The sequence below is a fragment of the Pan paniscus genome, chromosome 6 (assembly GCF_029289425.2).
Source record: "Pan paniscus chromosome 6, NHGRI_mPanPan1-v2.0_pri, whole genome shotgun sequence".
Taxonomy (NCBI): domain Eukaryota; kingdom Metazoa; phylum Chordata; class Mammalia; order Primates; family Hominidae; genus Pan; species Pan paniscus.
The window spans coordinates 10,924,668-10,946,975 of NC_073255.2; the positions used below are offsets into that span (position 1 = coordinate 10,924,668).

The 22,308-nt window shown below is 44.0% G+C and overlaps 1 protein-coding gene across 1 annotated transcript in view; it reads right to left on the minus strand.

Moving 5' to 3' along the window:
* The window catches only part of LOC117980873 (mismatch repair endonuclease PMS2-like), a 33,896-nt gene extending 13,834 nt beyond the window's left edge, over nt 1-20,062 (minus strand). The window contains 7 exon segments of the mRNA XM_063605617.1: nt 2,046-2,186; nt 2,188-2,905; nt 4,598-4,682; nt 7,940-8,039; nt 10,090-10,187; nt 17,883-17,985; nt 19,109-20,062. Of these exon segments, the coding sequence (XP_063461687.1) occupies nt 2,046-2,186; nt 2,188-2,905; nt 4,598-4,682; nt 7,940-8,039; nt 10,090-10,187; nt 17,883-17,897 (1,157 nt within the window). The 5' untranslated portion in view covers nt 17,898-17,985; nt 19,109-20,062.
* Nucleotides 20,063-22,308: the final 2,246 nt, after the last annotated feature.

Sequence of the window (22,308 nt, forward strand, 5' to 3'; positions counted from 1 at the left end):
GAAGAATCGTTTGAACCCGGGAGGCAGAGGTTGCAGTGAGCTGAGATCGTGCCAGTGCACTCCAGCCTGGGTGAAAGAGACTCTTGTCTCAAAAAAAAGAGAAAGGAGCTGATATTGTTGTTTCTATAAGTGCTCCAGGAAGACCCGGTCCCATGCCACCATGCTCGTCACCATCACAATCAACCACAGGGGACAGTTTGGTGAACTGTGAGACCTCCACATGGCATGGATTACTGAGCCCACATTTCCTATGGTGAGGGGCTCCACACAGAGCTCAAATCCAAGTCATAACCAAACCAATCCCCAAATCCTATCTTTGAGGGTCTGTTTCCTGGTACCGATTCCATATCAGGCAAAGTGCAATCAATCAAGAGACAAAAACCACACCAGTGATTTTAACAGGGATTTTTTTTTTTTAAGACAGGGTCTTGCTCTGTCACCCAGGCTGGAGTGCAATGGCATGATCATAGCTCACTGCAGCCTCAAACTCCTGGGCTCAAGTGAGCCTCCTGCCTCAGCCTCCTGAGTACCTGGGACTACAGGCGTGCAGCAGTGTACTTAGCTAACTTTTTTTTTTTTAGAGATGGGGCCTCATTATATTGCCCAGGCTGGTCTCAAACTCCTAGCCTCAAGTGATTCTCCTGCCTCAGCCTCCCAAAGTGCTGGAATTACAAGGTGTGCACCACCATGCTAGGCCTGAGGAGGAAAAATATATAATAAGGCATTACACAAAGTAGCAAAAGGTGGTTAACTACTATGCTAAGAAATACAGGAATGGAAAATGCTACTACCCTAGGGAAGAGGGAGAGTCCTCAGAAAAGGAACTCTTTTTTCTTTTTCCTTTTTTTTTTTTTTTTTTTTTTGAGATGGAGTTCGCTCTTGTTGCCCAGGCTGGAGTGCAATGGTACAATCTCGGCTCACCACAACCTCCGCCTCCCAGGTTCAAGCGATTCTCCTGCCTCAGCCTCCCAAGTAGCTGGGATTACAGGCATGCACCACCATATCCCACTAATTTTGCATTTTTAGTAGAGAAAAGGTTTCTCCATGTTGGTCAGCCTGGTCTCGAACTCCCGACCTCAGGTGATCCACCCACCTCAGCCTCCCAAAGTGCTGGGATTACAGGCATGAGCCACCATGCCCAGCAGAAAAGGAACTCTTGTAAGAGGCTCCTACCCACTCAGGCTGAGTTTCAGACCTCCTTGGAGCAGGAGTGGCCGCAGCCTGCTGGATGGAGAGAAGCTGCCAGAGTGAGTGATGACGCAGGAACTCCTGCCCCGCAGGAGGGAAGGAAAAGAACATCCCAGAAGCATCCCAGATACCAGCACAAATACCACCTCCCCTGGCACCGATCCCAGGCTCTCCCGGCAATTGTCTGAATATGCCCTGGTTCCCAGTACATACATAATCTGCTCAAAAGCTGGTGCTGGCCTAAAAGACCCAAGTCTTCCATGTGTTTGGAGTCTGGGTCCTGCCACAGAGAACAGGATCTGGCCAGGGGCAGATGACGGAATTACAACTGCGCACTACCGTGCCCAGCCAATTTTATTGTAGAGACGAGGTCTCCCTATGTTGTCCAGGCGGGTCTTGAACTCCTGGGCTCAAGTGATCCTCCCTCCACGGTTTGGCCTCCCAAAATGCTGGGATTACAGGCGTGAGCCACTGCACCCAGCCTCAAAATACTCTTAAGAAAAAACTTTACCTGGCGGGGTGTGGTGGCTCACACCTGTAATCCCAGCACTTTGGGAGGCCAAGATGGCTGGATCACCTGAAGTCAGGAGTTCCAGACCAGCCTCGCCAACATGGTGAAACCCTGTTTCCACCAAAAATACAAACATTAGCCAGGCCTGGTGGCGTGCACCTATAATCCCAGCTACTCAGGAGGCTGAGGCAGGAGAATCGTTTAAACCCAGGAGGTGGAGGCTGCAGTGAGCCAAGATCGTGCCACTGCATTCCAGCCTGTGCACAGAGCAAGATTCTGTCTCAAAAAAATAAAAAATAAAAATAAATACAAATTTAAAATAAAAAGTAAAAAATTAAAACTTTACCTTATCTCTTTTCTTAGTTCATCTTCGGCTGCTTGATTTTCTCCAGGACAAATCCTTGCCCTAAACTTCCTGTAATTCTGTTCCCCTTCACTTTGCTGTGCTTCATGATGTAACTGCTTTATTCGTTTAGCTAAAGAACTCAGAAAAGTTCAGGGGCACAACTTTCTTATTAATTTTCACAGCTACATCAACCTGAGAGGCTGACACGTTCTGAGTATTTACTAACTTTTGACGAATGTCAGAATTGGAAAGAATTTCTTCTTTCTTAAAACACTTTGTGTTTGGGGATGTGAGATTAGTTGGCTGAGGCAAAACTCGAAATTTACACCCGGTATCTTCCTGGTTTGAATGGCAGTCCACATCTGAAAAACAGTCGTCAGTTTCAGGCGCTTTCTCCTGAGAGTCCACATGTTCCTGCGAGCCCCTGTCCCCTGGGGTGCTGGCCACACACTCGCTGCTGCAGTGACTGCCCGTGTCTGGGATGCTGAACCCCTCAGAATCCACGGAAGTGCTGCCGTGCCCCGAGTCCTTCTCCACCTCCGCTCTGTCCGTAGGGTCACTGGGTCCCTGACTGGAACTCGCTGCCTCTTTCTGAGGTCTCAGGACGCCTCTGTCAGAGATGGCATCTGAAGTGCTAGAAGACAGCATACCCCTTTTCTGTCCTAGAGGGCTCCTTCTTGGTTCTGGAGTCTTTGGGCTGTGAGGCTTGTTCTCTGTTGTGTGACGAAGAGAAAAGGCCTCTCGCAGTCTGGAAATGGACACGTCCTTTTTTTCTTCTCCAGTCCTTAATGAAGGGGATTGATCCTGCTTTTCTACCATGGGCTTTTCCAAATCCGCTGCATGCATTTTTATTAAGTTACCTAAGCAAACGTGGACGGAGAAGAGGGTCAGGGACTATCCTGAAATGGTGAGAGGATGTGCTTATGTGAACAGATACTTCACAAAAGAGGAGATCCACATGCTAATTACACAGATGAACACGGTTCAATGTTCAAAATAAAACTATAATATGGGCCAGGTGTGGTGGCTCACGCCTGTTATCCCAGCACTTTAGGAGGCCAAGGCAGGGGGATCGCATGAGGCTAGGAGTTCAGGACCGGTCTGGACAACATGGCAAAACCCTGTTTCTACTAAAAATACAAAAATTAGCCGGGTGTGGTGGCACATCTGTCATCCCAGCTACTTGGGAGGCTGAGGCACGAGAATCCCTTTAGCCCGGGAGGCAGAGGTTGCAGTGAGCCAAGATGCCACCACTGCTCTCCAGCCTGGGTGACAGAGCAACACTCTGTCTCAAAAAAAAAAAAAAAAAAAAAAAAAAAAAACCACAACACAATGCAATATGGCCATATACTCACCAGAATGGGTAAAATTAAAAAAACAACAAATGCTCACAAAGATCAGGATCAAGAGGAATGCTTGAATACCTCTGGTAGGATTGAACCTGGTACAGCTGCTTTGAAAAGTTCTCTGGGAATACCTCCTAAATCTGAATGTATGCACACCTGCAACCCAGCATAGCTACTCCTATCAGAAGTGCCTATCGGCCGGCACAGTGGCTCACGCCTGTAATCCTAGCCCTTTGAGGTCAGGAGTTCAAGACCAGCCTGACCAACATGCTGAAACCTCGTCTCTACTAAAAATACAAGAAAAATCAGCAGGGCATAGTGGAATGCACTTATAATCCCAGCTACTAGGGAGAATGAGAATGAGGCAGGAGAATCACTTGAACCTGGAAGGCAGGGGTTGCAGTGAGCCAAGATCACTCCACTGCACTCCAGCCTGGGCGACAGAGTGAGACTCCCTCTCAAAAAAAAGAAAGAAGAAGAAGTGTCTATCTCTATGCTCGTCAAAAAGACGTGGATGAGGATGTTCATGACGGCATTCTTCATTATAGCCCGAAACTGGAAACAATTCAAATATTCACAAATGATGATATCTGACTATAACGGAACACTGTATAGCGAACGAATAAATGAATTTTGCCGCATGACTTGGATGAATCTCACAAACAAAATAATGAGAGAAAGAAACAAATCACAGAAAAGGACAGACTGAATAACTTCAAATTAAAAACAGATTAAACTATACTGTTTTGGTTTTTGTTTGTTTGTGTGTCTGTTTTTCTGAGACAGAGTCTCCCTCTGTCACCCGGGCTGGAGTGCAGTGGCACGATCTTGGCTCACTGTAAGCTCCGCCTCCCGGGTTCACACCATTCTCCTGCCTCAGCCTCCCGAGTAGCTGGGACTACAGGTGCCCGCCACCACACCCAGCTAATTTTTTATATTTTTAGTAGAGACGGGGTTTCGCCATGTTGGCCAGGCTGGTCTTGAAATCCTGATCTTAACTTATCCGTTCACCTCAGCCTCCCAAAATGCTGGGATTACAGGGCGTGGATGGTGAAACCCTGAGCAAGACCCCGTCTCAAAAAAAAAAAAAAAAACTTACATGACCATAAATTGTTATCTCATTCAAGTCATAGCAGAGCTGTAGAATTTCATTTTATTCTTTGAGGCATTAGTCACTAGTTGTACTGAAATGCCAATGGAACTTACCTGAATCAACAGAAATGTTAAGAACAACAAATGGATACTGGTGTCGATTATACATGCGGTAGACGTCATTCACGAGTCTGCAGACCTGCACAAAATACAAGGAGTAGAAAAGAAAAAATGACAAATGTTTCCGACCCCCCGCATTCTAACAACATACTATTCTAACCAACCAGCATGTTCTTAGAAGGGGATACTTTTTTGTTTTTTTTTTTTTGAGACAAGGTCTCGCCTTGTCACAGCCTGGAGTGCAGTGGAGCAATCATGGCTCACTGCAGCCTCAACCTCCCAGGTTCAAGTGATCCGCCTGCCTCAGCCTGCCATGTAGCTTGGACTACAGGCAGGACTTTTTTTTTTTTTTTTTTTTTGTTTGTTTTTGTTTTTGAGACGGAGTCTCGCTCTTGTTACCCAGACTGGAGTGAAATGGCGCGATCTTGGCTCACTGCAACCTCTGCCTCCAGGGCTCAAGTGATTATCCTGACTTAGCCTCCAGAGTAGCTGGCATCACAGGCACATGCCACCACGACCAGATAATTTTTGTATTTTTAGTAGAGACGGGGATTCACCACGTTGGCCAGGCTGGTCTCGAACTCCTGACCTCAGCTGATCTGCCCGCCTCGGGCTCCCAAAGTGCCAGGATTATACGCGTGAGCCACTACACCTGGCCTAAGGATACATTTTTTAACAGCTTTACTGAGATATGACTAACATGGAATAAACTACACATATTTAAAGTGTGCAATTTCATAAGCTTTGACATATACACAAACACCTGTGAAACTATCCCCACAATCAAGATAATGAATATATCCATCACCAAAAGTTTCCTCACAACTCTCAAAGTGTTATTTCTCGGACGGGCGCGGTGGCTCATGCCTGAAATCCCAGCGCTTTGGGAGGCCGAGGCGGGCGGATCACAAGGTCAGGAGATCGAGACCATCCCGGCTAACACAGTCAAACCCCGTCTCTACTAAAAATAATACAAAAAAATGAGCCGGGCGTGGTGGCGGGTGCCTGTAGTCCCAGCTACTTGGGAGGCTAAGGCAGGAGAATTGCATGAACCCAGGAGATGGAGCTTGCAGTGAGCCGAGATGGCGCCACTGCACTCCAGCCTGGGCGACAGAGCGAGACCCCAGAAAAAAAAACAAAAAAAACAAAGTTGTATTTCTCTAATCATAGATTCCTAAAACTGAGTCTTTTTCCAACCTAAAGTTGCTCTCCGAGAAATTCTAGTGAAATACGGGCACAGCTTAAATGTTCATAAAACACATTCAATGTACATAGAAAAGTATTTATGACATTAAAATGTCATTAGAAATAAACCTAAATATCACATTATTAATAGTTATAATTAATAATTATTAATCCATCACACTATAGGTTAAAAAATTTAGAAGTTCAACCACATCTGGCAGATTACAAGCAAACTCTAAAGCATCATTGAAAAACAGGGGCTGGGAGCGGTGGCTCACGCCTGTAATCCCAGCACTTTGGGAGGCCGAGGCAGGTTGATTGCCTGAGCTCAGGAGTTCTCGACCAGCCCGGGCAACACAGTGAAACCCCATCTCTACTCAAATACAAAAAATTAGCCAGGCATGGCAGCATGTGCCTGTAATCCCAGCTACTCGGGAGGCTTGAACCTGGGAGATGGAGGTTGCAGTGAGCCAAGATCACGTCACTGCACTCCAGCCTGGGCAACAGAGCAAGACTCCGTCTCAAAAAAAAGAAAGAAAGAAAGAAAAAAAACCAGAAAATATTACTGAGGTACAATGTTGTGTTGCTAAGATACAAACTCAAAAAACCCATGTCATCATATCAAGATGATCAGTTTAAATCTGAGGCAGAAGTAATCTGAGCCCTTATTTTCCTAGGAAAACAGAAAGAAGAGAAAATATAGAAATCTATAGAAAATATAGAAACCATGTAATCAGTCTATACTGAAAGGTGATGCAGAATGTTATAAAATGTTTAGTTTCTTCAAATAGTTTTAGTTTTTACAATAATATACTGGTAATTAATATGTTTATATATTTATGTATATATATACACACAACATATATAATGTATATAAACACATACAAACACACTCATGTATATGCAATTTAAAAAACTGTACACAGAGGCTGGGCGCAGTGGCTCACGCCTGTAATCCCAGCACTTTGGGAGGCCAAGGCAGGCAGATCACGAGGTCAGGAGTTCGAGACCATCCTAGCCATATAGTGAAACCCCGTCTCTCCTAACGATACAAAAAATTAGCCAGGCATGGTGGTGCATGCCTGTAATGCCAGCTACTTGGGAGGCTGAGGCAGGAGAATCATTTGAACCTAGGAGGCAGAGGTTGCAGTGAGCCAAGATGGCGCCATTGCCCTCCAGCCTGGGTGACAGGGCGAGACTCTGTCTCAAAAAAAACCCAAAAAACAACAACAAAAAACTGTACACAGATAGATGTGCTCCTTGATTTATGATAGGGTTATATTTATGTATGTATATACACACAACACATATAATGTATATAAACACATACAAACACACTCATGTATATGCAATTTAAAAAACTGTACACAGAGGCCAGGTGCAGTGGCTCACGCCTGATAAACCCATAAGTTGAAAATACTGTATGTCAAAAATGCCTTTGTGATAACCGAACCTACTGAATGTCCTATCTCAGCCTTGCCTCAGAATACTTACATTAGTCTATAGACAAAATAACACAATACCTATGTTATAATAAAATGTTGAATATCTTCTGTGATTGATTGAATACTATACCGAAAAACAATGGTTACATAGGTACTTGAAGTATGGTATCTACTGCAAAAATAACTTTTGCAACAAGGTGAAGTAGTAGAAAAATACTTTTTTTTTTTTGAGACACAGTCTCGCTCTGTCACCCAGGCTGGAGTGCAGTGGCACAATCTCGGCTCACTGCAAGCTCCGTCTCCCAGGTTCAAACGATCCTTCTGCCTCAGCCTCCCATGTAGCTGGGATTACAGGCGTAGGCCACCACGCCTGGCTATTTTTTGTATTTCAGTAGAGACGGGGTTTTGTCATGTTGGCCAGGCTAGTCTCGAACTCCTGGCCTCAAGCAATCCACCTGACTCGGCCTCCCAAAGTGCTGGGATTACAGGCATGAGCCACTGCGCCCAGCCAGAAAAATCTTCAGTTGAAACATCTTAAGTTGGGGGCCATCTGCAGTAAACTTCTGTAAATGCCCAAAATAAGATAATGTTAAAGCCATGTCTCAAAGTCCCGAGTTCCATGTAAACTGCCTATTAACAGAAAAAAAGTTATCGATTAAAAGTCAAAGGCATAAAGAACAAACAAATACAAAAAAATTTTAAATACCTTTGCTGGGTCACAAGGACACCGGTTGACAAAGAAAAACTGTCTGTCTGTTGAACTCCTTCCAACTCCACGTGCGCATTGTGAAATGAAACCTGAGATGCTAATCAACATTAATATGGTAAGAGCAGGATTCCAGAGTGAAAGGGATTAGAAATACGATCACACGGCACATTCTTCTTTTTTTTTTTGAGATGGAGTTTCACTTTCATTGCCCAGGCTGGAGTGCAATGGCACGATCTCGGCTCACTGCAACCTCTGCCTCCCAGGTTCAAGCGATTCTCCTGCCTCAGCCTCCAGAGTAGCTGGGATTACAGGCATGCGCCACCATGTCTGGCTAATTTTTTATTTTTTTGTATTTTTAGTAGAGATGGAGTTTCACTATGTTGGTCAGGCTGGTTTCAAACTCCTGATCTTGTGATCCTCCCGCCTCGGCCTCCCAAAGTGCTGGGATTACAGGCGTGAGCCACCACACCCGGCCAACATGGCACATTCTTAAAGTGAAATGAAAACAAAACACCAGGTGACATGCTAATAAGTATCACAGTTGCAGTTCATCGGTATCTGTGCTCCAAATCTCGATGAGTCATCAAAGAACCAGACCTTCTGGAATGCTCTAAAGCTCCTGCAGTCAACCAATGCACCACAGGTGATGCAGTGCGTCCAAAACTGATGTGTTGCAGCTCTCCTTACCCTTCCTGATAAATCCTCAGCCTCTGTAAGTGGGTCTCGCTTCAAATGCATTCTCAGAACCTCCGTGCTGCCGCCCCTGGTTTGTCAATGAAGTCTAACCACTTGTGCTCAGGATTTTGCCCACATTCCCTCCCCTTTCAAAATCTCCCGGATAGGAAGCTTGTATCTCATGTCTTGGTAAAGCGCTTGCTTCACATGAGACCCACCCCAGGGATACCGGCATTTCCAGAACACCACCTTCACATAAAGACATAAAGCTCCATGTTTACAATTTCAGGCATAAGCCAAAAGCAAGTGGAGGAAGAGTAAGAAATATAGATCTCAAGGCAACAAACAAACAAACAAAAAGAAATACAGATCTTAGGCTGGGTGCGGTGGCTCATGCCTGTAATCCCAGAGCCTTGGGAGGCCAAGGTGGGCGGATCACCTGAGGTCAGGAGTTCAAGACCAGCCTGGGCAACATGGTGAAACCCCATCTCCACTAAAAATACAAAAAATCAGCTGGGCATGGTGGTGAACACCTGTAGTCCCAGCTTCTCGGTAGGCTGAGGCAGAATAGCGGGAACCCGGGAGGTGGAGCTTGCAGTGAGCCGAGATTGTGCCACTGCACTCCAGCCTAGGCAACGGAGCAAGACTCCATCTCAAAAAAAAAATATATATATATATAGAGAGAGAGAGAGAGAGAGAGAGAGAGAGAGAGAGAGAGACAGAGAGACAGAGAGACAGAGAGACAGAGAGAGAGAATGAGATTTACAGGACCAATCCTATTTATGGAAGTGTCTATTTTCTTATACTAAAACTAATGACACTGAACTGCCTTCATCAGATGCCAGAAAAGTCAAAATCATTTAAAATGATAAAATAATTTACAAGTTAGTCTAACTAAACAGAGCCTTAAAGAAGACCTGCTCAACAGAAAACCACCTGAAATATACCAGTTACTCAGAACATGGTTTGAATTAAGTAACTGACTCCTTTGTATAAATCATCTTTCTTAGCAATAGCATTGCTCACAGTTTTATAAAGGACATAAAAGACTATTATCCCTAGCCAGGCATGGTGGCTCATGCCTGTAATCCCAGCACTTTGGGACACCAAGGTGGGCGGACCATCTGAGGTCAGGAGTTCGAGACCAGCCTGGCCAACATGGAGAAACCCCGCCTCTCCTAAAAATACAAAATTAGCCAGGCATGGTGGCACGTGCCTGTAGTCCCAGCTACTCAGGAGGCTGAGGCAGGAGAACTGCTTGAACTCAGGAGGCAGAGGTTGCAGTGAGCCAAGATAGCGCCATTGCACTCCAGCCTGGGAAAGAGTGAGACTCCGTCTCTTAAAAAAAAAAAAAAAAAAAAAAAAAGACATGAAACTATTAGCCCTAAAAATCACTATCTTTAAAAAAATTTTTTTAAAAACTCTCAAGATAAAATGTTCAATTGTCGTTCTCTTGCCAGCAATCTACTTACTAAAAAAGATTATGCAGAGCATCCGAACAGCCCAGACCATACTCCTCACACATGGAGTCACTAGGGGGCAGCTGAACAAAAGGAATGAGGCTTTGCAACTAAAACAAACAAACAAAAAAATTCACAGTTACTTCCTAATAAAGACAGGGTGGACTTACTTGTTTTCTTTCCTAGTCAAGCTATCCACATTACGAGCACAAAAAAATTAAAAAATTCTCTTTTTTGTCTTGTTTTTTGAGACAGGGTCTCCCTCTATTGCCCAGGCTGGAGTGCAATGGCTCAATCATACCTCACTGCAGCGTCAAACTCGTGGGTTCAAGCAATCCTCCTGCCTCAGCCTCCTGAGTGAGCAGCTGGGACTACATTAACATTGATTAACATCAATGTTATGTATATACACAAATATAAATATTACACCCTAATATGCAATAGTACGTATGATATATATGCGACATATGTATTTCAATTACACAAGCACATATATACAGTTTGCGTGTATACACACACACACACACACACACACACACACACACGCATTTATGCCTCAGTCTTCTTGGTCCAAAAGTCAGGATTTTACTTAACAGGGAAAAACTACATACCTTCCCACTAAGATCAAAAACAAGGTAGTAATAAAATGCTCATTATCTACAATTAGAGAAAACAATTAGAGGACTATAAGAAAAAGTAAAAGTGCTCGGGCACGGTGGCTCACGCCTGTAATCCCAACACTTTGGGAGGCCGAGGCGGGCAGATCACTTGAGGTCAGGAGTTCGAGACCAGCCTGGTCAACATGGTGAAACCCCCATCCCTATTAAAAATCCAAAAAAAAAAATTAGTTGTATTATTAAGGTCAACTTACCCTACCTAGGATAAGGTCAGTTATCCTAAATTACTTTATAAATATGCAATCCCAATAAAAATATCAAAAAGCTTTTTCCTGGAACTAGATAAGCTGACACTACAGTTCTTATGGGGTGGAAGAAAATCAAAAACAGCTCAGGGAAGAACACCATTTGGACATGGACAAAACTGTATCCAGGCCAGGTGCGGTGGCTCATGCCTGTAATCCCAGCACTCTGGAAAGCTGAGGCAGAAGGATTGCTTGAGGCCAGGTGTTTGAGACCAGCCTTAGAAACATAGCAAGACCCTGTCTCTACAAAGAAAAATATATATATATTAGAAAAAATATATAGAGAGAGAGACATGAGGACTTCTGCCCTCAGTTGTGATAAACTAACAGGTACTCCAACCTGAAATGGCACATAACAAAGAACAGCAGCAACAACAAAATCAAAAACACAAAGAAAAATAAAACGGAGAACATATACGAAGCAATGGTTTCTTTGTTTTTCTTTTTTTTGTTTTTGAGATGAAGTCTCCCGCTTGTCATCTAGGCTGGAGTGCAATGGCACAATCTCGGCTCACTGCAACCTCCATCTCCCGGGTTCCAGTGATTCTCCTGCCTCAGCCTCCTGAGTATCTGGGATTATAGGCATGTACCACCACACCCGACTAATTTTTGTATTTTTAGTAGAAACGGGGTTTCCCTATGTTGGCCAAGCTGGTCTTGAACTCCTGACCTCGTGATCCGCCCGCCTCGGCCTCCCAAAGTGCTGTGATTACAGGTATGAGCCACCACGCCCGGGCTGAAGCAATAGTTTTCAAGGCACTGATTATCAGGCAGTAGAGTTATCTATGAGTGATGGGAAATAAACAAGGTGAACCAATCAACTTCTGCCTTGAGTGTTTCCAGGCCACAGAGGAGGGAAGAAGAACAGAGGCAGATGTGAGGAGTAGGAGTTGTGAGATGGGAAAATGGGCAGGAAATTACAACCCATAAGGAAATAAGAATCAGTCCAAAAAAACTGGCCCAGAACTGACAGAGAGTTTACAACCGGCACAAAGCACTGAGAGAGTTCATCATTCTATTCCACATGTTCAAAAAATTGAGACAGGCAAGATGTAAAAAAGACCCATGCTAACCTTCTACAGACAGAAACTACAATATCTAAGATGAAAATTATACTGGACAAGATTAACAGCATCGTGGAAAAAACAGATTACTGAATATGAAGACAGCAACAGAAGTTACATAAAATGAAACAGAGAAAAAAGAATTAAAAGCAAATAAAGAGCAACAGTGTGTTGTGGGAAAATTTCAAGTGGCCTAATATACAGGCAACAAGAATCAATGGAGGGGAGGTGGTGGGTATGTGAAGAAATAATGATAAAAATGTTCCCAAAGTGATGACACTATAAACCCAAGATCCGAGAAGTTCAATGATCCCCAACACAGAAACATGAAAAAAATGATACCATGATGTATTGCAATCAAATTCCCCAAAACTAGTGATAAAAAGTTTACAACAATAAGGGGGGAAAGAAAAAAAGACATGTTATATATAGGGGAACAAAGATGAGTATGAGATCAGGTTTCTCTTAGAAAAAAATGTAAGCAGGAAGACAATAGAGAAACATATTTAAAGCACTGTGGAGAAATATCCAGCAGAAACACCTTTAAAAGCTAAGACACAATGAAGACATTTGCAGACATACAAGAATTCACCATCAACTAGAAGAAATGTTAAAAAAAAGTCCTTCAGGCAGAAGTAAAATGACAGCAAATAAAAACTTAGATTTACACAAAGGAATGAAGAGTATCAGAAATGGTAACTGTGTATTTTCTCTCATTACTTACATCTCTTTAAAAGATAACTGGGCTGGGTATGGTGGCTCACACCTGTAATCCCAGCACTTTGGGAGGCTGAGGTGGACAGGTCACCTGAGGTCAGGAGTTTGAGACCAGCCTGGCCAACATGGTGAAACCTTGTCTCTACTAAAAATACAAAAACTAGCCGGGCGTGGTGGTGGGTGTCTGTAATCCCAGCTACCCGGGAGGCGGAGGCAGGAGAATCACTTGAACCTGGGAGGCAGAGGTTGCAGTGAGCCGAGATTGCACCCCTGCACTCCAGCCTGGGGGACAGAGTGAGACTCCATCTCAAAATAAATAAATAAATAAATAAATAAATAAAAGATAACTGTTTAATTAACAACAATGTAATAGATTGTGTGTGGCACTGATACCACCTGTAAAAATAAAATGAACAACGGTATAAAGACCAAAGGAAAGAAGTGGAAGTATCCTATTGTAAACTTCTCTTACTCTAAGAAAAATGGTAAATTACTTAAGAATAAACTGGATAATTAAGGTTGCATACTATAAATTCTAACTCACTAAAATAACAAAACAGTGGATAGCTAAAAACTCAACAAAAGATATAAAGTAGAATCATAAAAAATTCTCAATTAATCAAAAGGAAGGAAGACGAACAAAGACATTTTAAAAAGAAACAAAGTGAGACTAAAAGAAAGCAAAGACAATGGACTATAACCTAACTAGTTTTATCAATAATCACATTACATGTAAACAGTCTATACATCCCCAATTATGAGACAGAAATAGACTGATGAAAACAAGCAAGATCCAAATCTTGCTGCCTACAAGAAATAATACTTTAGATATAAAGATGCAAATAGGTTAAAAGTAAAAGGATGGAATAAGATATACCATGCATGCATTACTCAAAAGAATGCTACATAAATAACAAAGTACATTTCATAGCCTGGAATATTAGCAGGGATAAGGAAGGCCATTTTACAAAGTGGTTAATTAATCAACAGGACGTAATAACCTTGAACATTTATGTATCTAATATAACACATAAAGCAAAAAGTGGTAAAATTGCAAAGAGAAACAGAAACACAATTGCAGCAGGAGATTTCAATCCCCTCTCCCCCACAATTGATACAAGTAGGCACACAATCAAAAAGGACATAATACACCTGAATAACACAACCAACCAACTTGATCTCATTAACATTTATCAAACACTCCACCAAATCAGAGCAGAACAAGTCATCTTCTCAAGCATGTGCAGAAGTTTCCCAACACAGATCCTATTCTGAGCCATAAATATAAGAGGTTCCATGTAGTATTCTAGACAAAAATTCAGTCTAAATCTAATCATGAAGAAAGATCAGGGAAACCTAAATTTAAAGACTTCTATAAAATCATTGGCCTGTATTCTGCAAATATTATAATGGCACTGAGGAACAAATCTGTATTAAACAGACTTAAAAAGCATGAAAACTACAGGAAATTGACAGTCCTAGACTGAATCTTCTACCAAAAACTAAAAATTGCTATAAAGGAAATTAGTGGGAAATTGGTAAAACTGGAAAATGAACTATAGCTTAGATAAAAGAACTAAATCAATGATAAATTTCCTGAATTTAATTACTGTGCTATGGATATTTAATAGAATGTTCTTGATTTTTTGAGATATAATCTAAAACTTTACAGGGTAAAGAGGCATGACATATCATACCCACTCTCAAATAGTTCAGAAAATATATATATAAATATATATACACACATATATGTATATATGCATATAAATGATTAATGTGGGAAAATGTTAAGAATGAAGTATCTGAACAAAAGGAAGTACCTGGGATTTCTTTGTAAAATCCTTGCAATTTTTCTGAAAATTTGAAATGATTTCAAAATAAAATGCTCAATAGAAAATAATGCTATCAAATATATATTATATATCAGATATATATTATATATACTATCATATATATTATATATTTGATATCAAATATATATTATATGTATATATTTGATATCAAATATATATTATATGTATATATTTGATATCAAATATATATTATATGTATATATTTGATATCAAATATATCAAATATATTTCAACAGAGCCTCAGAAAACAACTTAAAGGGATTCCATCTGGCCAAAGATGGAACCACTTAATTTTCAAAAAGAATCACAACTTCGACATACTGAAATATTTACTATCTGTTTAAACCCATAAGCTCATAATGGTAACAAAACAAAAAAACCTTCCTGCTTAGAAGCCTACTCAATATTTTAGAAACTTTCTTTCCTGCATGAATTACATAACCAAATAGAGAATAGAAATTTATCTTTAGAAAAGTATTCTAGGCCAGCTGTGGTGGCTCATGCCTATAATCCCAACACTGGGGAGGTCAAAGAAGAGGATCACTTGAGCCCAGGAGTTCAAGACCAGCCTGGGAAACATAGCAAAACCTGTCTCTACTAAAAATTAAAAAATTCGCTGGGCATTGTGGCACATGACTATACTCCCAGCTACTTGGGAGGCTGAAGTGGGAGGATCACTTGAGCACAGGAGTTTAAGGCTGCAGTGAGCCGTAAACGCGCCAGCCTGGGCGACAGAGTGAGATTCTGTCTCCAAAAAAAGAAAAGAAAAGAAAGGTATTTTGGCTAGTAAATAAAGAAGAAATGGTAGAATTAGCAGATCACCATTTTGCCTCCCCTAATGAACGATTAAATCACAGCAATAATCAACAGTCAATAGTTCTTAAGTTCACAAAAACAAAGAAGGTAACACATGCCTCCAGAAGTAGACAAATGCCACGTACGGTACAGCTGTGTGAAAAGAATTGAACATAAACCTGATTAGACTTCCAGATCAAACTACCAATTTTACAAGGCATACAAGATATTTTTTAAAAATGTGCTAAAGGTGAAACAAGGGTAACACAATCCAAAATGAGGATAACCAACCCAGTTTCTTCAAAACAATGAGCACGCAAGAGACATACTATAGGAACTATTAAAAGACTTAACCCAACTGCCACATGTATTAAGAGAGTATTATGGGTTATTCCTAGCCCCTTTCAAAAAGATTCCTTATTGGCCAGGTGTGGTGGCTTACACCTGTAATCCTAGCACTTTGGGAGGCCAAAGTGAAAGGACTGCTTGAGGTCAGGAGTTTGAGACCAGTCTGAGCAATACAGTGGGAATACATCTCTAGGCTGGGAGCAGTGGCTCACGCCTGTAATCCTAGCATTTTGGGAGGCCGAGGCGGGCAGATTGCCTGAGCTCAGGAGTTCAAGACCAGCCTGGGTGACAGGGTGAAACCCAGTCTCTACTAAAATATAAAAAAATTAGTCGGGTGTGGCAGCTTGCGCCTGTAGCTATGCAGGAGGCTGAGGCAGGAGGATCGTGTAAGCCCAGGAGATTGAGGCTGCAGTGAGTTGTGATCACGTCTCTACACTCCAGCCTGGGTGACACAGCAAGACCTTATCTCAAAAAAAAGGAAAAAAGAAACAGAACAAAACAGACTTCATCATTTAAAGACAAGCAGAAATACTTACAGATGAATCTTTTTAAAAGCCAAGAAAAGAGAGACTCCATGGAGAAAGTATCAGTTTGGAAGTAACAGATGTCAAAGGCAGACAAAGGGTCCTGGGAGGTAGGGGCTAGAAAATGCCCGCTGGATTCGACTGCAATGAAATCACTGGTAATCTTTACAGACTGACTCAGCAACGTGAAAAGCACAAAACTAAAACACTGAGAACTGAAATGAGAAACAGAAATGAGGAAATCTTCACAAGAGAGTAACTGTATTGTTTGCTGTGCAACCCAAACAGAAAGACGAACAAATATTTGAAGGATGATCAAGTCATTCATTCCCCCCATGATCTAGGACTCAACAGTACAAACAGAATTCTGTCTACTTGGATCACAATATTTCCGTCCCTGGAAAAATTATATGCACCAAGTTCTCCTTGGGCAGCAGGCAGGCCCTCTGCTTACATAAGCACCAAGAATAAGCCATAAGTTACGGTAATTTGATGGTTGTTATTATGAAAGCTATCCGCAATTGTATCAACTGGAATGAAGAAAGTTTTCAAAGTCCTAGAAAATCTTTTAAATCCACAAGTAACAAAGTTGGTTTCTCCTTATAATGAATGCAAATGATGTCATGGATGGTGCTATGGTTTCAGTTTGTGTCACCGCCCAAATCTCATATTCAATTATAATCCCCAATGTTGGAGGTGGGGCCTGCTGGGAGGTGATTGGATCATGGGGGCAATTTCCCTTTTGGTGCTGTTCTCCTGACACTCAGTGACTTATCACAAGACGTGGTTGTTTAAAAGTGTGTAGCGCCTCCCCCTCCCTCTTCCTCCTGCTCTGGTGATGGAAGATGTACCCGCTTTCCCTTTGCCTTCCACCATGACTGTAAGTTTCCTGAGGCCTCCCCAGCCATGCTTCCTATGATAGAGCCTGCAGGTGAGCCAATTAAACCTCTTTTCTTTATAGATGACCCAGTCTTGGTTATTTCTCTACAGCAGTGTGAGAATGGACTAATACAGATGGCATTTTCCTTTTGTGATGACTGCCAAGAATATCAGTCCTGGGTGCGGCTCAATTTCAACAGCCTTAAAATCTACTATCCACACACACAAGCTTCACAAATCATTTTTGGTGTTGATCTGCCACACTAAGTATATTTTACAGGACAATGTCTATTTCCACATTCCCATTTTAAAGTATGAATCCTGGCTGGGCGCGGTGGCTCATGCCTGTAATCCCAGCACTTTGGGAGGCTGAGGCGGGAGGATCACCTGAGGTCAGGAGTTTGAGACCAGCCTGGCCAACATGGTGAAACCCTGTCTCTTCTAAAAATACAAAAAATTAGTTGCCATGGTGGCACACGCCTGTAATCCCAGCTACTCGGGAGGCTGAGGCAGGAGAATCGCTTGAACCCAGGAGGTGGAGGTTGCAGTGAAGCGAGATCATGCCACTGCACTCCAGCCTGGGCAACAGAGCAAGACTCCATCTCAAAAAAAAAAAAGAAAAAAAAGTATGAATCCTTACAAACCTCTTAAAATGCATCATAAAATAAAGTTGAGGAACATATACACAAGCAGAAAAACTCACCTGCAATGTGTTCATTTTCTGCTGCTCTTGGAAACGTGCAGAGACTGTGGCTGGTAGACGTAGAGGGGGAGAAGCAGGTCACTGAAGTCATGAGTGCTCTGGCCTGCAAAGGCAGGAATCTCCTCCGTAAGAACCACAAAAGAAAGCTCAATAGGCTAACGCCCTGTGAACACTCAGCCTGCAAACACTCAGAAGGGCCTAAAAGAGTGATACAGGGTTTCGCCATGTTGGCCAGGCTGGTCTCAAATTCTGGCCTCAAGTGATCCGCCTGCCTTGGCCAACATGGCGAAATCCCGTCTCTACTTAAAAATAACAAAAAAATTAGCCAGGCGCAGTGTCACATGCCTGTAGTCCCAGCTACTCAGGAGGCTGAGGCATAAGAATCCTTTGAACCTGGCAGGTGGAGGTTGCAGTGAGCCGAGACCACACTGCTGCACTCCAGACTGGGTGAGAGACACTGTCTCAAAAAAAAAAAAAAAAAAAAAGAGTGATAAGGGAAGCATGCACTTGTAACTTTGTAACTCTGAGATAATCAGGTAGTAATTAGATGAGCTAGACTCTCATGGGTAAGATGACTCCTTTTACAAATAGTCTGCCATCATCAAATACAACCTGCAAAAAGAAAAAAAAAATTCCCATTATACGGCTCATGTTTTTTCTGGTTTGTTTGTTTGTTGAGACAGGGTCTCAATCTGCCACCCAGGCTGGAGTGCAGTGGTGCATTCACACCTCACTGCAGCCTCGACCTCCTGGGCTCCATTGATCCTCCCACCTCAGCCTCCTGAGTAGTTGGGACCACAGGTGCATCCCAGCATGCCTGGCTACTTTTGTATTTTTTGTAGCGTCAGGGTCTCCCTATGTTGCCTAGGCTGGTCTCTAACTCCTGGTCTCAAGGGATACTCTTGCTGTAGCCCCGCAAAGTGCTGGGATTACAGGTATGGGCCACTGCACCCAGCCCGCATTTTCTTATTGTCTCTTTAAACTGCTTAAAATCAAAGAAGCCATACGAATTGAGTATGTGAGCTCTCAGAAATGAAATGAATGTGTATAAAATATGGTTTTGTTTCTAAATTATCTAACTGAACTTGGTTATTGCTGCACCTAATAATCTTCTACTAAGAAAACTAGGATACGGGAGAAAGAACACTGGCCTGGGAGATAAGACTCCTGAGTTCTACTCTGAGCAACTCTACCCACAAAGCCAGTGACCCAGTCAAGTCACCCACCTGCTAAGGCCCAGTCTCTTCCCCTAGCAACTGAGGCAGCAAGAGAGAATCCCTGCAGACTGTTCCTGCATTACTACCAGTCCCCAGGGCAGATCTAAGGGGGGAATCAGCAGACACTTAAATGAGAGAACAGAGGTGCTGACGGATGTTTAGAGGCGGTCGAAATCTGGAGCACGGAAAGGAGGAGGAAGGGCTGTTAGGGGTTAGGGGGGAGTGGAGACGACGTCTGCAGCTGAGGCTGGTGACACCCTCCACGCCCCAGTAAGCCTCGTCCTCCCATATCTTCCCGTGTAGCGCCTCAAACCCAAACACACGCCTCTCTTGCAAGCGATCGGGACCCTCCCCCGCCCCATACTCTAAGGTCCCGAACACACGGTGACTTCACCCAGGCCCTTCTCGCTGCGGGCCCGAAAATCCAAAGACGTATACTCCTGGGGCTCCCCAGATGCCGGGGCGGGGCTGCTGTCGCTGGCGCGCGTCTGCTCGCAAGGTCCCCTCTTGTCCACCTCACCAAGGCTGTTCTGCTCCCGAGGGGCCCGGGCCGGGCCTACGGGGCAAATCCAGGAGGGTGTCCTTCCAGGCGCCCAGATCCGCCTCCCTGGGACTCACCGTACAGCAGCGGCCTGGGCCAGGCCCCCAGGACACACATGGGCCAGGCCCGGGTCCCGCCGCCCCCTTCGCCTCCGCCGCCACCTTCGCCACCTCCCGCCCGGTTCCCCTGGCCCCAGGGCCGCCGGCTCAGGGGCTCACGCTCGGGGGTCCCCGCTCGAGCCTCCACCCAGCCCGTGCGAACCCTGGCCCGTATAGCTCCGCGCCCGCCTAGGTGCTGGCCCGGGCGCTCAGCGTCCAGCCCCGCAGGCTCAGCGATTCTCGTCCACTGGGGGCCAAAGCCTGGGAACTAGAGCAAGCGGTGACCTGAGGACGCACAGGAAGCGAGGGCAGAGAGGCGGCGGCGCGCATGCGCGAACACGCACACAGGGAGAGGTGCACACGCGCAGGAGTGCACCGGAAGTCCTCCTCCCAGGGCCCACCCTTGGTCCCAGGACAAGGGCCGGACTCTATTTCCCAGGAGCCTACCAGCGCCCCCCAAGTTTAGGGGCCGTTTCAAATGTCTCTCCCCCGTCTAAAGGTTAAGAAGCCCCAGGCTATATGAGCTTTGGCAGCCCTGATCCCCGACTGAACTTCACATTTGTCTTTACTCCCTTTTAGGGTCAAGTCCAGGGCTGCTGTGACTGGGTCCTGGAGCCCAAGGCCTCCAGGTTAGAACAGAGTTTCCCATAACGAGAAGGAAAGGAAAGGGTGTATCGTGGTCACTGCGCTGAAATGCTAAGAGAAGTTTCACTCAAATACTAGGACAGGATAAATGCCCAGCGATGCTTTCCAAGGAAGAGAAAGAAAATAGAATTTGTGGCCGGGAGCGGTGGCTCACGCCTGTAATCCCAGGACTTTGGGAGGCCGAGGAGGGCAGCTCGCGAGGTCAAGAGATAGAGACCATCCTGGCCAACATGGTGAAACCCTGTCTCTACTAAAAATACGAAAATTAGCTGGGCGTGGTGGCGCGTGCCTGTAATCCCAGCTACTCCGGAGGCTGAGGCAAGAGAATCGCTTGAACCCGGGAGGTGGAGGTTGCAGTGAGCCGAGATCGCGCCCCTGCACTGCAGCCTGGCGACGGAGCCAGACTCTGTAGCTTTTCTAGATCACACAGCGAATGCCTAAAAACTGTAGAGAAATCAGGAAATACACAAATCGAACAAAGAAAAGATACCTGTGATTTCACCTTCCCCAGGAGGATTATGTTTAGGGTTAGGTTATGTTGACCAAAAAGACTCAAAGTCTGTAAAGAGTTTTATTGTGGGCCTCCTATTTGAGTGACCATGGCTGGTGACACAGCCTCAGGGGGTCCTGAGAACGTGAGCCCAAAGTGGTTGGGTTACAGCTTGGTTTTATACATCTTAGGGAGACAGCAGTTACAGGCAAAGACATAAATCAATACATGGGATGTACACATTGGGTCAGCCTGGAAAGGCTTTCAGGTCACTAGCAGATTCAAAGATTGGCAGTTGATTCAGAGTTAAGTGTTGGCTGAACAGTTGGAAGATGACATAAAGAAATGGGCCATTGCGGTGGCTCATGCCTGTAATCCCAGCATTTTGGGAGGGTGACCTGGGAGGATCCCTTGAGGCCAGGAGTTCAAGGACAGCCTGGGCAACACAGCAAGAGCCCCATCTCTACAAAAAAAAAAAAAATTATCCAGGTGTGGTGGTGCATGCCTGTAGTCTCAGCTACTCAGGAGGCTGAGATGGGAGGATCGCTTGAGCCTGGGAAGTTGAGGCTACAGTGAGCCATGATGGTGCCACTGCACTCCAGCTTGGGCAACAGAGAAGAAAAGAAAGAGAAAGAGAGAGGAAGGGAGGGAGGGAGGGAAAAGAAAGAGGGAGGGAAAGAAAAAAAAAAGCTTGAGTTAAGATAAGGGGCATTGTGGAAACCAAGGTTCTTGTTATGTAGGTGAAGCCTCAGAACAGTCTTCAGAGAGAATAGATGATAAATATCTCTTATTGGATTTTAAAAGGTGTCAGAATCTCCAGAAAAGACCTGGAGTCTTTTCTGTAAGGGAAGGAGATTCTCTACAGAATGCAAATTTCCCCCAAAGAGATGGCTTTGCAGGACTATTTTAAAGTGTGACAAAGAAAATATATTATGGGGTAAAATACTATGATTTCCTTCAGGGACTGCTATCTGTCATGTGATGCTATATCAGAGTCTGGATGGAGTTGGGTATCTTACTGATACAAAGAGCCTGTTCTGTCAGTCTTATGATGTGTATTCTAGTGTTAATGTTGGTCAGCTGTGCCTAAACTCTGAAGGGAGGAGAGTATGACAAGGCATGTCCGACCCCCTCCTTCCCGTCATGACCTGAATTAGTTTTTCATGTTTATTTTGGATCCTGCTGGCCAACAGAGGAGTCCATTCAGCAGCTGTGGGGGCTTAGAATTTTATTTTTGCTTTACAATTAAAATGTCAATTTTCAAAAATGGGATATAAGGACAATGATTCATCACAATTTTTTGGTGAAATCTAACAGTGTTCTTGCCCAGTTGTTTCATAAAAACTGGTAAGGAGAAGACTAAAAATAAATTCTTCTGAGGCCAGGAACAGTGGCTTATGCCTGTAATCCCAGCAGTTTGTGAGGCCGAAGTGGG